Raw genomic sequence first — 16,957 nt, forward strand, 5'->3', positions numbered from 1 at the left:
TGTATTGAATTTTACAAATCCTGGATATCAGTCATGCTCTAATCTGAGTTAGACAATAAAATGTCTTTGTCTCTTGATTCCCATATTTATGAAATATTGATCTAGAAATACTGAGATTTTCACTTTATACATGAGAGTAGCAGGAAAAATCCATTTAGTCTAGCCATTTATTTTTCGATCAAGTATTTTGTTAACATACTAAACTGAGTAATCTTGAGTGCTTAAGTTGATTTTTCATTTTTGACAGGTAAGCATATCTGACTTCTTGAAGGGGAAGAGGGATAAAATTAGTTTTGCTATCAATAGCTTCTGAAGTCAATCTATAATAATGTTGATGAATCCTCCTAGTGTTTCCTCTGGGTTCCTGCCTTTTGGCCATTTCTATACTTAATTTCTGGCTTACTTTGTAACACTTTGGAAAAATGAAAAGAAATACAATTCGAATCAGCCAATTTTGGTGCTTATGCTAAGTTCTAGTAGTAATTTAGTAGAGGATGAATTACTGATGACAATCTGTTCCAACAAGTATGTATAGATTTACATTGTCTATGGTTTTATTCATCTGTTGCCCTAGGATAGAAATTCAGAGTTGGCAATATTTTGCTTTCACGGTGCAGTCAGTAATTTAAAGCAGTATGTGGTAACTTTTTGTTTTAATGTCGATGCCCCAAGGGGTCTGTTATTAATTTAAGTTAAACTTTAGAAAGAATTTTTCAGAGTTAATGATATCTACTTTTTTCCCTATTGTAGGCAGCTCATGGCCAGAGGGGACATACAGGCCCACAGGTACAAAGATCTTTATTTTTTATTTTTAAAATTTTCTAAACTGCCAATGATAAACAATGTGTGTCCAGTCAAGGAGCCTGAATAAAGCCTTTAGAAAGTCTAGATTTATTTTGCTTTTGGTTAATATTGGTTGTGGAATCAAATTTGGGAAAACTTTTAGGCTATAACTTAAAGAACTCAGATCTTTAGAGACAATTAAATATGGGCACTTTGATTAAAAAAAAACTATAAATATTAAAGATAAGAAATAATACTTGGCCCAATTAGTATTAAGTTTAACTTTGTTTGGATTTCAAATGCAAACTCTAGTAATTCAAGTTGTTTTCAGAAAAATAACCTACAATTTTATACCTAGCTGTACTATGAGTGATTATAAGACATTTCCAGATAAAGACCAACAATTTACTGTCCACAGACGCTACACACACATACACACACACACCCCTTTCTTTCAAATTTTTGTTCAGTTAACTCTTAAACCTTATTCATAATTTACATAAACCCCTTTTTAACCAAGAGAGTACAATAAAACTTTAATACAAATTGGGTAATCTGAATGTTTTATTCAAAAGTTGACCATGCCAGCTGTCATATCATGTCCCTTTGTACATGTTGGTGACATATTATACATGAACTTACAATATTTATAAAAGAGAATTAGAATTAGATTTAGAATTAGAATTTAGAATTAGAATTAGAATGATTTAGAATTTTACAAAATTGAAGAAACACACATCCTCGGATTGAAAATATAATAAGGATAAATATTAAATCCATTCACAATCACATCATGGTAAAACTCCTGAATGTTAAGGAAACATCGCAAACACTACCAGAGAGAAAAAGCATTTTTACCCATGAAAGGAATAACCAATTAGAATTGCAGCAGGCTTCTGCTCAACAATGCTGCTGCTGCTGCTGCTGCTAAGTCGCTTCAGTCGTGTCTGACTCTGTGCGACCCCATAGATGGCAGCCCATCAGGCTCCCCCATCCCTGGGATTCTCCAGGCAAGAACACTGGAGTGGGTTGCCATTTCCTTCTCCAATGCATGAAAGTGAAAAGTGAAAGTGAAGTCACTCAGTCATGTCCGACTCTTCACAGTCCCATGGACTGCAGCCTACCAGGCCCCTCCATCCATGGGATTTTCCAGGCAAGAGTACTGGCTGGAGTGGGGTGCCATTGCCTTCTCCGCTGCTCAACAATAATATTTGCCAAAACAACAAAGTAATGTTTTGCAAGTGCAGAAGAAAAATAACCTACAATTTTATACTAGCTGTACTATGAGTGATTATAAGACATTTCCAGGTAGACAAAGACTAAGAGTTTACTATCCACAGATGCTACACACACACACTTTTCAAAGTTAGATAGCAACACAATGGATAGCAAATCCAAAAACAAACAAAAAAAATAGCATGAAGTGAATGAGATGAGCTTGGAGGGAGAAAGTGTTGAGAAATTTCCTCTTTATTATTTATAGGAAAAGGCATCAGTGAGGGACAGTTAATCTCATCTGTGTAACTGAGACATAAATGTAGGCTATCCAATTGTCTAAATTAAACGTTTTAATCTTATTTGAAATTCTTATCTGTGACACAGTTCAAAGGCAATGTGAAGGGAATGCTCAACTTTTGATCCCTAGATATTTAAGTATTTGAGTATAAGTATAATGTAGTATTTGAATATAAATATAATGTAAGATAGATGCATGGAGATCTTTTAAGAAAATGTGAATGAAGTAAGTTGTGAGATTTTTTAGTTCAACACCCAAGTTTGGTACAGTATATAACCAGTGTTACAGGCAAAGAAGGGAGTGTTTGTATATTTGTGTGTGCATGTATGCACACACACATGAGGTGTATGAAGAATGAAAGTAAATACACCAACATATTAAGCTGTGGTTATCTCCCCTTGATGAGATTATAGAAGAGTTTTGTTTCCCTTCTTGTATTTACATTTATTTTTCAAAGATCCTGCATCGCCATTATGAATTAAAAAAATATTTAGAAACTTGCACATAAAGAAGACAAAGTTTCTTAGAAAACAATGTTAACCGTTTGATTCTCCCTCCCCATAGGGGAAACCAGGCATCCCAGGTCCAGATGGACTTGCAGGGTCACTGGGACTTAAGGGCCCTCAGGTATGTAACAAGACTAATCAGGCTATGAGAACAGAAAGAAGAATCTGAACCTTAATAGAATACAACCTCCTTGCAAAAGTACAGATGTTTCAAGTGATTCAGAGTAATGAAATCAGGAAGCAACACAGTCTTGACTTGTACAGCGCTTGTACATGTTGGTGATATATCTGAACTTACAATATTTATAAAGAGCTGTTCCCGGTCAGGAGGTGAACAGGAAATGAACTCTGGGCAGCAGTCTCTGTATAATGATCCAGGCTGACTAGTGAATCCTAGGGAGACCTTGAGCCAAATACAATGCTGGGCCTCAAAACTGGGAATTTTGGTCAATTTAGCTATGTATCTGGCTGCCTGTAATGGAGAAAAATTGGCTCTACCCTAGCAAAGAGGTCTTCAGTGGGGGTGATGTATAGTCATCTTTTCTAGCTCACTTCTCTAGGGAGCTGCCTCAAGCAGTTTTTCCTTTGCAAAGAACAAGCCATGGTTGGCTCTTAACACTGCTTACATGAGGGGTAAGGAAACATGCCAGAAAGAGCAAAATGTAGCCTAAAGCAATCATGAGAAGGGAAGGGAAGTCCTCAGAAATGCTGAACAAAGGTCAAGAATAAGAACGTTAAAATATTTTTTTTCTCTCTGAATTTTTACTTTTGAAATCTTGAGAAGTAAATTTGATCTTTGGCAAATGTAGGACAGCAATGATCCTGCAGCTTTTCAAGGTTGTAATCTATGTAGCTAAAAAAAAAAAAAGCGGGGGGGGGGGGCGGGGAGTAACTTCTATATGTTGTCAGCTTGCTGCATGGAAGTTGGGCAAAATATCCTTAAACATCAGAGGAAAAAGTTAATCCACATTTCAGAGCAGTAAACAGTCTACTCCTTGGACCTCTTATTGCTTTCTAGCTTGATTGCTTTTGTTTCTCTTACTTGGCAGCTGAGGATTGTTCATTTTTCTTACCTTCAAGTGAGAATATTTGCCACTGGAATTGTAGGGAATCATTTCAATAGGTTGGCTGGCTTTATTTCATGCTAAACAAGTAATACTACATCTCCTCATCCATTTTATAGGCTGTTACTTTTTTATGACATAATTTAAAATGAGATACAAAAGCCAAACACAGTATGAAGGTTTCTCTGCATAACATATGGAATCCAAAATTAATAGAAAGCATAATACTCCAGATGTACAATTATCTAAATCTTATCTTACAATGTGCTATGTCTTATTTATGACCAATCTTTAGTGTAGTTATTAAATAGAAAATCCACTTAATTATTCCAGTTTCAGATTTACATAAGTAAAAATTACTTTTAAAGTAACAGATACATAAATTTTAGTACAAAGATCCTTTAGAATAATTATAAAGCAATAGTGGAAATTTTAGCTGTTCAGTGTTTCTTCACTTTGATGGAAAATGCCAAGCCATTTAGGCACTAGATTGGACCCTTATGCCTTGGAGAGAAGGAGAACTTGACTGATCAAGACAGAACCAAAAGCATGAATGGAGTTTTCTTTTCAATTGCTGTCCATGTTACTGACTTAGCATTTCCATTTTTAATATTCAAGTGAATATTCTAATGTTCTCTTTTTGGGAGAAAGTAATGTTAATTCTCTATATGTAGGGTCCAAGAGGAGAAGCTGGTGTGAAAGGAGAAAAAGGAAATCTGGGAAGTAAAGGTCCCCAGGTATGTAACGAGAGACAGTGTCTGCATCTGGCTCTAATCTTGGTTTGCATGTGGATGTCCTTGTGGTTGCCTCTCCTCAGATGGAGTTATCTACTGCATGTGAACCAGCAAAGTGTATGAGGTTTGACCTTGGAGCTCAATATGGTGGCCGCATCATGTTCTGGTCACTACCTTGCAGAGTGGGTGTCATTATGTCAGACACAGAGGCGAAGATAACAGCTCAGCCGTTACTGTGACGTTAAGAATTTCTTCCTTATGTAAATCAGGTCACATGACTCACTAATCCCAGTCCTCAGGGGCTCACCCTTGCACCCAGAATACAAACTACTTCAGTGGTCCTCAGCTAACCACACATAAGAATCTCCTGGGAGGACTGTGAAACACCGTACCACCTGGAACCCTCTCCAGACCACTTAAATCCACATTCTCCTCAGGTGGTTCTAACATACACACCCAGGATTGCAAGTGACTGTCCAACATCAACACTTCTTCACCTTCAAGATACTGAACAAACATAAAGACCTTAAACCGCAGATTCTGGTTGAGCAGGTGTGAGACGGGGCTTGAGGTGCTCCATCTCCAGCAAGCTCCTAGGTGACGCCAATGCCGCTGGTCCCTGGACCACACTTTGAGCAGTAAGTCTCCTCCCTGCTGTCACAGACTATATTTATTTTCTTAGCTTAGCTATTTATGAAATGGGCAAGTTTAATCCATATGACCATTATATCTACTACTGTGGGCAAGAATCCCTTAGAAGAAATGGAGTAGCCATCATGGTCAACAATGGAGTCCAAAATGCAGTACTTGGATGCAATCTCAAAAATGACAGAATGATCTCTGTTCCTTTCCAAAGCGAAACATTCAACATCACAGTAATCCAAGTCTATGCCCCAACCACCAGTGCCCAAGAAGCTGAAGCTGAATGGTTCTGTGAAGACCTGCAAGACCTTCCAGAACTAACCCCCCAAAAGATGTTCTTTTCATCATAGGGGTCTGGAATGCAAAAGTAGGAAGTCAAGAGATACCTGGAGTAACAGGCAAGCTTGGCCTTGGAGTACAGAATGAAACAGAGCAAAGGCTAACAGGGTTTTGCCAAGAAAATGCACTGGTCATAGCAAACACCCTCTTCCAACAACACAAGAGAAGACTCTACACATCAACATCACTAAATGGTAAATACCAAAATCAGACGAATTATTTTCTTTCCAGCCAAAGATGGAGAAGCTCTATACAGTCAGCAAAAATAAGACCAGGAGCTGACTGTGGCTCAGATCATGAACTCCTTATTGCAAATTCAGACTTAAATTGAAGTAAGTAGGGAAAATCACTAGGCCATTCAGTATGACCTAAGTCAAATCCCTTACGATTATACAGTGGAAGTGATGAGTAGATTCAAGGGATTAGATCTGATAGACAGTGTGCCTGAAGAACTATAGAAGGAAGTTCGTAACATTGTTTAGGAGGCAGTGATCAAAACCATCCCCAAGAAGAAGAAATGCAAAAACTCAAAATGGTTGTCTGAGGAGGCCTTACAAATAGCTGAGAAAAGAAGACAAGCAAAGGGCAAAGGAGAAAAGGAAAGATATATTTATCTGAATGCAGAGTTCCAAAGCATAGCAAGGAGAGATAAGAAAGCCTTCCTTAGTGATCAATGCAGAGAAATAGAGGAAAACAACAGAATGTGAAAGACTAGAGATGGCTTCAAGAAAATTAAAGATACCAAGGGAACATTTCATGCAAAGATGGGCACAATAAAAGACAGAAACAGAACGGACCTAACAGAAGCAAAAGATATTAAGAAGAGGTGGCAATAATACACAAGAGAAATATACAAAAAAGATCTTCATGACCCAGATAACCATGATGATATGATCACTCACTTAGAGCCAGACATCCTGGAATGTGAAGTCAAGTGGGCCTTAGAAAGCATCACTATGAACAAAGCTAGTGGAGGTAATGGAATTCCAGTTGAGCTATTTCAAATCCTGAAAGACGATGCTGTGAAAATGTGCACTCAATATGCCAGCAAATTTGGAAAACTCAGCAGTGGCCACAGGACTGGAAAAGGTCGGTTTTAATTCCGATCCCAAAGAAAGACATTGTCAAAGAATGTTCAAACTACCACACAATTGGGCTGATCTCACATACTAGCAAAGTAATGCTCAAAATTCTCCAAGTGAGACTTCAACAGTACGTGAACTGAGAATTTCCAGATGTTCAAGCTGGATTTAGAAAAGGCAGTGGAACCACAGATCAAATTGCCAGCATCCATTTGATCATAGATAAAGCAAGAGAATACCAGAAAAACATCTACTTCTGCTTCATTGATTACACTAATGCCTTTGACTGTGTGTATCACAAAAAACTGGAAAATTCTTCAAGAGATTGGAATACCAGACCACCTTACCTGCCTCCCAAGAAATCTGTAGGTCAAGAAGCAACAGTTAGAACGGGACATGGAACAATAGACTGGTTCCAAATTGGGAAAGGAGTACATCAAGGCTGTATATTGTCACCCTGCTTATTTAACTTATATACAGAGTACATCATGTGAAAGTCTGGGCTGGATGAAGCACAAGCTGGAATCAAGATTGCCAGGAGAAATATCAGTAACCTGAAATATGCTGATGACACCACCCTTATGACAGAAAGTGAAAAGGAACTAAAGAGCGACTTGATGAACATGAAAGAGGAGAGTGAAAACGCTAGCTTAAATTTCAGCATTCAGAAAACTAAGATCATGGCATCTAGTCCCATCCCTTCATGGTAGATAAATGGGGAAACAATGGAAACAGTGACAGACTTTATTTTCTTGGGCTCCAAAATCACTGCAGATGATGACTGCAGCCACAAAATTAAAAGATGCTTCCTTTTTGGAAGAAAAGCTATGACCAACCTAGATAGCATATTATAAAGCAGAGACATTAGTTTGATGACAAAGGTCCATATAGTCAAAGCTGTGGTTTTTCCAGTAGATATGTATGGATGTAAGAGTTGGAATATAAAGAAGGCTGAGCACCGAAGAATTGATGCTTTTGAACTGTGGTGTTGGAAAAGACTCTTGAGAGTCCCTTGGACTGCAAGGAGATCCAACCAGTCCATCCTAAAGGAAATCAACCCTGTATATTCATTGGAAGCACTGAAGCTAAAGCTGAAACTCCAATACCTTGGCTACCTGATGGGAAGAACTGACTTATTGGAAAAGACCCTGAATCTGGGAAAGACTGAAGCCAGGAGGAGAAGGGGATGACAGAGGATGAGATGTTTGGCTGGCATCACCAACTTTAGGGACATGAGTTTGAGCAAGCTTCAGGAGTTGGTGATGGACAGGGAAGCCTGGCGTGCTGCAGTCCATGGAGTTGCAAAAAGCTGGACACGACTGAGCGACTGAACTGAACTGAACTGAACTAGCTGTTTGTCTTCCCTTCTAAACTGTAAGCTCTGTGAGAGCTAGGACTTTGTCCCAGAGCCCAGGATAACAGTGCTGCCACCCAACAGAATCAACGCATATTTGTATAATGAATCAATTATTAAATGAAAGAATGATTCTCAGTTGGGACTTGTGCTCAGGGCTAACATGAGGGTAAAGCAAATCCATTACTTTGTGTCCATTATTTAAACTGGGCAGTGGTCCAACATTTAAGTGGATATGTTCATCTTCAAAATTTTTAAGAACCTCTTTGCATGGTTAAATAAACAATATTTAAAAGCATATTAATTACTGTTCATAATGATATTTGTTCCTAATTTTAAAGAATGTGCCCCTTCAAAAAGCATGAAAACCTTAAAATTTCATGTAGAACGAAATTAATGAAAAGTAACTGTTTTGCATTCACATCCTTGAATCTAAAAAAGCTTGCTGGTACCACAAATTGGGATTTTAAAATAACAGTAAGTGCCAAAGGAAATATATATATGTAGCAATTATATCATCTGTTTATGTGAAATATTGAGATGTAGATTGGTTGAAATCCAGAGCTTGATAATTCCCTTGCTCTAGAATCCAGAATTTTATCCAAGTGGCTATTACTCAATAAGGTATTTCATTTGCTACGGGTGGGTGCCCCTTAACCTCGCCTTGGCAGGATTGGTCATATCATAAATCATCCAGCCTCTTGGCATTGCCAGTTAGTCAAAAGGCACCCCCTCCCTCCAGCTGAGCTCTTCTGTTTATCTGCCTGGAAAGCATGGTTCCTTTCTTTGCTTTTCTTAGAACACCCTTGTCAACACAGTTAAAATACTATTTTAAAATGTATAGAATTTTCTATGCTTAGGATGTGATGAACTAGATCTCAAAATTATTGCTTTCAGAGGAAAACCATGGGAGACAAACAATCCGATAACAAGAGAAAGTTATTCTTTATCGGCTCTATAAATCCACCGACACAGGCTTCACAATATTTTACAGCACAAGGACCAGTGTCTCAAATGGAATTACAGGAGTGTTTTCTAACTGCAGCCTTTTGAAGTTTTTCCTAGGATGTACAGTTAGAAAAAGGGATGTGATTTTTGTTGATGGTGTCCTGCAGACTTATTAATTTATGCACTGTTGAAGCATTCTGCATAAATCAAACATGCTGATGCAGTCAGGTATATGTGATAAAAGAAATACAGTCCATAGCATAATGAAAAAGAAGGAAGAACTTTGAAAGGAATGGCATATTCTTTTTTACCTTCCTTTGTTCCCTTCTTGTTTGGTTTACTTTTAAGCCCTTTGCTAATGTAACCAATGCCTAGAAAAGACATGGAATATAGATGCAAAATACTAATTCCATTTAGAACTGGCACTATTCCTTGAATACTTAGACTTATTAGTGAGATAATCACTAGCATCATATGAAATATCAAGGAAGGTTGAGATTATCCAGTGCAAATTTGGAATACAAAATATAATTTCTACTGTAACGTTTACAAAGCCTAGCATAATAGTCAAGGGCACAGAGTCTGGAGCCGAGCTGCCTGGGTTAGATTGCCAGATTCATACCTTCTTAGTTGTGTGGCCTTGGGTAATTTATTTAACCTCTCTGTGCCTCAACTTTCCCAGATGCAAAATGAGAATAGTAATAATAGCTATTATAATCATATAATAATAATAGTTATAATACCACATTGGATTGTTGTGAAAGTTAAATGGTTTAATATATATAGGAATTTAGAATGATGCCTGCATTACAATAAGCATCATATAAATGTTTATTCCTACCATATTGTATCAACAATACCTAACAGGTACATTCTATACCCAAGGCATGCTAATGCCAATCCAAGGAAGGCCATAATAGTAGTACTTCCAAGACAATACATAATCTGTATTGCAATTATTGAATTTCATCAGTCTGTGTAATCTAGGTTGGCTCATCGACCATTTCTTTCACTCACTTGACGAACAAGTACTGACGCATACTTCCTGTGGGTCAGGCCCGATAGTGAAATAAAGGCTGAGATAAACACAGACCCTAGCCTCAGATGCTCCCAATCTCATAAAGGAAACTCATGCAAACACATCGTTGAGATGTGACATGCTGAATGTTAAAATAGAATTATACCCAGGGGATAGAGTGGTGGGAGAGAGGGTGGAGTTTAAGGAGGAGGACAGTGGCTTAGCTTTTATAGGATAAGGAGGTGTTTTCCAGGTGACCAAGGGAGAGCCAGGCATGGGAAAGGAACTGTGTTGTGCAAAAAGAGATCATGGTGAATTGGGGAAGCCATAAATGGTTCAGTGTGCATGGAGTGTAGGGTATACGAAGAAAGATCAGCAGTTGAGCTCGGGGGCTGTCTCCTAGACTAGGACTGTCCAGGTCAGCATCTTCTCGGGTGTCTCGGTGTTTGTTTTTGCATTAACCCTCCCCTTGCTGGTCTCTTGATTTTCATTTTCTCAGACTTAGCTCATATCTGGCTCTTTCAGAAGCTGAGAATTTTATCTCCTTGAGGTATTCCATCCCGGCCTGATATCTGCTGGTTGTGAGTGTAGAAAGAATTTTCCCCCCATAAAAATAGTGAGACGGATTTCTTTTCAGTGTGGAAAGGACCCATGTCTTCTTCCCCTGCCCTGTCATAGCCTATCCAAAGTCAAGGTGTTCTTGGCAGCATCCCAGCCATTTATCCCAAACTCCTAGTGCAACCCTTTCTGATAAGATGCTACTTAAGACATTAAAAAAAGAAAAAACAACATTTAAGCTCTAAGCATCTCCTTTCTATCCTCACTTAAGCGGTTGTGATTGCCAAGGACTCTGTGTCAGAGTTGGAGGTTAGATCTCTCTAATCTGTTAGATTGCCCATGTTGGAGGTTAGATCTGTCCCAGCCTCCTGCATCAAGTTTAGAGATTCACATTTTTAAAACTCCAATCTCAGATGGTACATGTATGGTCAGTTTTGAAATCCTCTCTGAAACATGGGCCTCAGGACAGAAGACACAGTGGCTGGGAGTTCAGTCTCTAGAGACAGAATTGAGTTCAGTTCCCATCTCATCCTCTTATTAACTGAGTGATTTGGGGTTAAGTGCTTTGAGACTCTGTTTTTAACTGGCAAAATGGTGTTAACAACATGTATCTCATTGTGTTGTTGTAAGGGTTGAATAAGTCTATATAAATATCCTGGAGAAGGGAATGGCTACCCACTCCAGTATTCTTGCCTAGAGAATTCCATGGACAGAAGAGCCTGGAGGGCTACAGTCCATGGAGCTGCAAAGAATATATACCTTTCAGTACAATGCCTTGCACAAAATAAATGCTCAATAAAAGTCCACCATTAGAGCAAAGCCGATGGAGACTTGACCTCTAACCAATGTCCTTTCCTTTTCAGTTCAGTTTAGTTCACTCAGTCGTGTCCAACTCTTTGCGACCCCATGGACTTCAGCACGCCAAACTTCTCTGTCCATCACCAACTCTCAGAGCTTGCTCCAACTCATGTCCAGTAGGCCTGATGCTCTGGGCACCTCTGTATTCTCCACAGCTGCTCTTCATCTCAGATCAAGTCAGTTTTTTGACTCCATATCTTGGGAGTCACAGGGAATTTTCCTTCTTTCCTTTAGAAACATGTCCCTTTTACGATCAGCAGTATTTGAGTAGGTAACATATCTGGGTGATAATCCACTGAAGCTTGAGCCCCACTCAAGCAGTCACAGAGCCCAGTTTGTGTGATCCAGCCTAGGAAATAGAATCAGGTTTTCTAATGTTCTAATTACAAATCTGTCCAGTTCCACCCACCCACCCATCCGTCCATCCAAGAAACCTTTTTTACTTTGGATGACTTTCAAACAGGATAATCTGCCATTGTGCTTGTGTGTGCTTGTAGGGACTATAAATGAGTAGCTCTGAGAAGCCTGCTTTGTCTCACAGAGCTCTTTATGTCTAGGGGAAACACACAAAAAATGAGCTCTTAAATAAGACTTCTAATATATCCCTATTGTCAAGGAAAAATAAAAACTCTACTCTAGAAGTATCTTTCATGTCCATGTGAAATACATGCAAATTTCATATGGAAAACCAACAAGTTAAGCACACTATTTCATCCCTCTTGGGGACCATTCTTGGATAAGTGGATGGATAGATAGAGGCATGGATGGGTGGACCGATTGGTTCTACATACAATACTAAGTTCCAGAAATACAAAGTCAATAAGACATGTCCCTTCCTTCAAGGAGTGTACAGGCTGGAATCTAGTGGATGAGAGAAATAAATGAACAACTACATACAGAGTAGAAGTATCTGTGGGACAATTATGAGGTCCAATTCATCCAGGGGATTCAGATCTTCCTGAAAAAGTGATACTAAAAGTAAGATTTTTTTCAGGAAAGGGAGATTGTACCTCTCCCTAGACAGAAAATGGAACAGCTAAAGTAACAACTTGCCTAAGTGTGGAGCCGTAAGACAACAAGAATTTGAGAACTTCACATGGTTTGACGAGCATGACCATAGAATGACTGATCAGTGCACAGGCATGCAATAGCCACATTTTGAGGAATTTTACATATCAATAAAGACCTTCAGCTTTATTGTGAAACTTACTTAGAATTCAGAATTTCAGACAAAGTGAGAGTGTCATCAGCCTGACATTTTAAATCAAAAGGGAGAAAGAAAGGAGAATGGATTAGAGCAAGGCCAGGCTACATTTAGGGAAGCTGGGAATTGGGGTGAGAATTCAAGAAGGGCCTGAAAGTAGGTGATGGCCTTGGGAATGGAAGAGAGATGGCTAGAGAAAGGAAATAGAATCTGTAGGACTTGTGGCTGAATGGCTTTGAAAGATGATCTAGAGGGAGGGGTCTAGGATGATTCTTAGGTCTCTGACCTGGGTTTCAAGGGAAGTCAGGGTGGCAACATTCCTTATGAAAAGAATAGACTGAGCGTGGTTGGTGGTAAATATAACTATCTCTGGTAATCAATTTTTATGAAATACCCAATTATTTAGTTGCTGAGTTGTTCCCAACTCTTTGCAACCCCATGGACTACAGCCTACCAGGGATCCCCCGTCCATGGGATTTTCCAGGCAAGAATGCTGGATTGCCATTTCCTTCTCCAGAAATACCCAATAGGCATCTTAATAGACGAATCTGCTGGCCAGTTGAGTGGTTTGGACCAGAATCGTATATTTAGGATCATTTTATGGAAGTGGTATGTGAATCTATGGGGCTGTCACTCAGGAATAGCAGATGAAGTAAAAAAATTAAGATCAGAGGAGCCTTGGGTACATGGAGACTTACGAGGCCAATAGAAAGGGGGTCTTCAGTGGTTACTGAGAAGGAACCAGAGAGGAGACAGGAAAACCATGGTAACTGGGTGTTACAGAAGTTAATGGAAAAGCTTCAAAGGACACAGTATTAAATTCAATAAGATAAAAACATTATAAAGTCAACTGGATTGAACACACAGGTCATGGGAACTCCATGCAGCGGTGGAAGTAAGTTAGAAGGGAAAGGAATAAGAGCCACGGAGGGTGAAGAAATTGAGACTCTCCCTGTTTTGGGGTTGTAGGAAAACTATTATTATCTTCCCTAGTAACCAATTCGTTGTTCAGCAGTCTTTCCTATTAGGAAATTTTTTATGTCCATCTTATCAAATCTCTAATTCTTTAAATGATGAAAAGTTAATGTTAGTTTTTTCATCTTGAACAAAATTAACTTACTAAGAATCATGCTTATTACACAGATTTGGTTTGTTTATTTTTAAATTATAGTAGCCATGGCAAAAAATGGGAAAATGACTTCAATTCACTGGTGTTTGGATTATTTACAAGTACCTGTAAACAGTTTAAACAAAAGAGATTTCTGTTGCCATATGTTTGGAAATCCCCAAGGAAAAATTCAATCCCAAGTGTCAATAACATAGGAAGGCAGTTGGGCTGCTCTGAGTTGGGATCTTCGAATATTTCGCTCTAAAGCTGTTCCAACAAAGTGGGCTTCTCTCCACACCCTCTCCAGCCTTTATTGTTTGAGGACTTTTTGATGGCAGTCATTCTAACCGGCAGCGTGAGGTGATACCTCATTGTGGTTTTGATTTGCATTTCTTTAATGATAAGTGATGTTGAGCATCTTGTCTTGTGTTTGTTAGCCATCTGTCTTCTTTGGAGAATGTCTGTTCAGTTCTTTGCCCACTTTTCGATTGGGTTGTTCATTTTTCTGGTATTGAGCTGCATGAGCTGCTTGTACATTTTGGAGAGTAGTTCTTTGTCAGTTGCTTCATCTGCTGTTATTTTCTCCGGGTCCGAAGGCTGCCTTTTCACCTTGTTGTGAACAATTAGATGTTGTTCACCTAGTTCCTTCATTGTGCAAAAGTTTTTACGTTTAACTAGATTCCATTTGTTTATTTTTGGTTTTGTTTCCATTACACTGGGAGGTGGATCCTAAAGAATCTTGCTGTGATTTATGTCAGAGAGTGTTCTGCCTATGTTTTCCTCTACAGTTTTATAGCTTCTGATCTTACATTTAAATCTTTAATCCATTTTGAGTTTATTTTTGTGTATGATGTTAGAAAGTGTCCTGGCTTCATTGTTTTACACATGGTTGACCAGTTTTCCCAGCACCATTTGTTAAAGAGATCTTCTTTTTCTCCATTATATATTTCTCTTACACTGTTGGTGGGAATGCAAACTAGTACAGCCACTATGGAGAACAGTGTGGAGGTTCCTTAAAAAACTGGAAAGAGAACTTCCATATGACCCAGCAATCCCACTGCTGGGCATACACACCGAGGAAACCAGAATTGAAAGAGACACGTGTACCCCAATGTTCATTGTTTATGATAGGTAGGATATGGAAGCAACCTAGATGTCCATCAGCAGACGAATGGATAAGAAAGCTGTGGTACATATACACAATGGAGTATCACTCACCTGTAAAAAAGAACACATTTGAGTCTGTTCTAATGAGGTGGATGAAACTGGAGCATATTATACAGAGTGAGGTAAATCAGAAAGAGAAAAACCAATACAGTATATTAATGCTTATACATGGAATTTAGAAAGACAGGAATGATGATCCTATATGCAAGGCAACAAAAGAGACACAGATGCAAAGAACAGACTTTTGGACTCAGTGGGAGAAGGCGAGGGTGGGATGATTTGAGAGAACAGCATTGGAACATGTATATTACCATATGTAAAACAGATGACCAGGGAAAATTCAGTGCATGAAGCAGGGCACTCAAAGCCAGTGCACTGGGACCACCCTGAGGGATGGGGTGGGGAGGGAGGTGGGAGAGGGTTTCAGGATGGGGGCACATGTGCACCCGTGGGTGATTCATGCTGATGTGTGGCAAAAACCACCACAATATTGTAAAGTAATTATCCTCCAATTAAAATAAATTAATTAATTAAAAAAAAGAAAGCATGCATGCTTTCTAGAATACTGAAGAGACTTCTATCACATCAAATAGATTCTCCATATTGACACATAGTATGCTTATTTGTTTGTTTTGCTATTTTGTTTGTCAAGAAAATCTTAAAACTTTATGTAGATCTTTTATCTTTCTTGTTAAATTTATCCTGAGTATTTTGCAGCTTTTTTTCTCTTATTGGTAAATGGAAATTTATTTTGGTTTACTCTTCTGATTTATCTAAGAGAAGAAAATGTCAGAATGTTTATCTTGTACCACCTGGACTTGTCTTATGAGTGTTAATTGTTTATGGTAAAGTCTCTTGAGTTTTCTATCATACTAATCATATTATTTACAAACAAAGATAAGTTTACCTTAACAACAACAACACGCTTTTTCAAAACGAGGAACGAGGGAGAATACAGTTCTAGGCAAATGTCATCTGGAATGCCTTCTTCAAATGTTAGACATTTTGACAACATCTGCTCTAACAGCAAAACACTGAGAACCCAAAATCTCTTTGGAAGAGAAGACTCCCCGGGAAACACAGTCATTTAGGCCACATCTGGTCTGAATTACTTGATTAATTTTCTTTTATTTACTAGTCTTCATTTGACAGTCATGGTACTTTTTTCCAGAGCAGGAGTCAATAAAGCTGTAACTCTTTCTCCATCTGTGGTTCATTTTCCTCTTAGAAGAGATACAGAGGGTTTCAAGGAAAGTTGCTTTATGTTCTGCTATATTTGCAATCCTTCTTTTATTTCAGGGGCTTCCAGGACCAGCAGGAGAGGCAGGGAGTCAAGGCCGTTTGGGAAGCCAAGGAAATAAAGTAGGTCACATTCTTTACACCCATGAAAGCTGAGGTTTTCTTCTCAAGGGAAATGTGTCTGGTTATATTAGCCAAAGCCCTTTCAACACAGAAGAGAACATATCTCATTGCCCCTGTACCCTGGCTTGATTCTTAGAGAGCCAGCAACATCTAAGGACGTGGGTGTGGACCCAGCTGAGGTCAGGGAATCCAGCTCAGCCTCAGCTCATGAGGGGCTACACCCAATCTGACAATCTCAAGGAAGGGGGACTCTTCTAGGACAGCCCTTCCTCCTTTCTCCACCCCCACCCCTTCCTTCTCTTCTTTTATTTCTATCCTCCATTCATATGAACATTTGCTGAATACCTTTAAAGACAAAGTCACTGTGCTGGACCTCAGCTGGACTGATGTCAGCTCCGAAAGGGCAGAGGTCTTTGTTTTGCTCACTGATGCATCCCTAGAGCTTTGAATAGTACCTGGCATGTCATAAGCACTTAGAAAATATCTGTTTAATGAAAGAATTTCTGGGTTGTGAGGTGATAAATATGACAGAATCAACACCACAAAATTGAGAGAATGTTCAAGACAAGAATCTATGATGGTTCTCTGGTGGTTCAGAGGTGAAGAATCCACCTGCCAATGCGGGAGACATGGGTTCCATCCCTGACCCAGGGAGAGCCTACATACCACGGAGCAACTAAGCCCAAGCACGATGACTACTGAGCCTGTGCTCTA

At 39.0% G+C, this 16,957-nt stretch overlaps 1 protein-coding gene across 2 annotated transcripts in view; it reads left to right on the top strand.

The window, feature by feature from the left end:
* The window catches only part of LOC147378887 (collagen alpha-6(VI) chain-like), a 172,280-nt gene that overhangs the window by 109,678 nt on the left and 45,645 nt on the right, over positions 1–16,957 (top strand). For both annotated transcript variants that reach the window (XM_086416185.1, XM_086416177.1), the window contains exons 21-24: positions 751–786; positions 2,864–2,926; positions 4,544–4,606; positions 16,181–16,243. In XM_086416185.1, the coding sequence (XP_086272311.1) occupies positions 751–786; positions 2,864–2,926; positions 4,544–4,606; positions 16,181–16,243 (225 nt within the window). The remainder of the gene's footprint in view (positions 1–750; positions 787–2,863; positions 2,927–4,543; positions 4,607–16,180; positions 16,244–16,957) is intronic.

The sequence above is a fragment of the Bos grunniens genome, chromosome 1 (genome assembly GCF_055505025.1).
Source record: "Bos grunniens cultivar Pamir isolate PY7600 chromosome 1, Bosgru_T2T1.0, whole genome shotgun sequence".
NCBI lineage: Eukaryota > Metazoa > Chordata > Mammalia > Artiodactyla > Bovidae > Bos > Bos grunniens.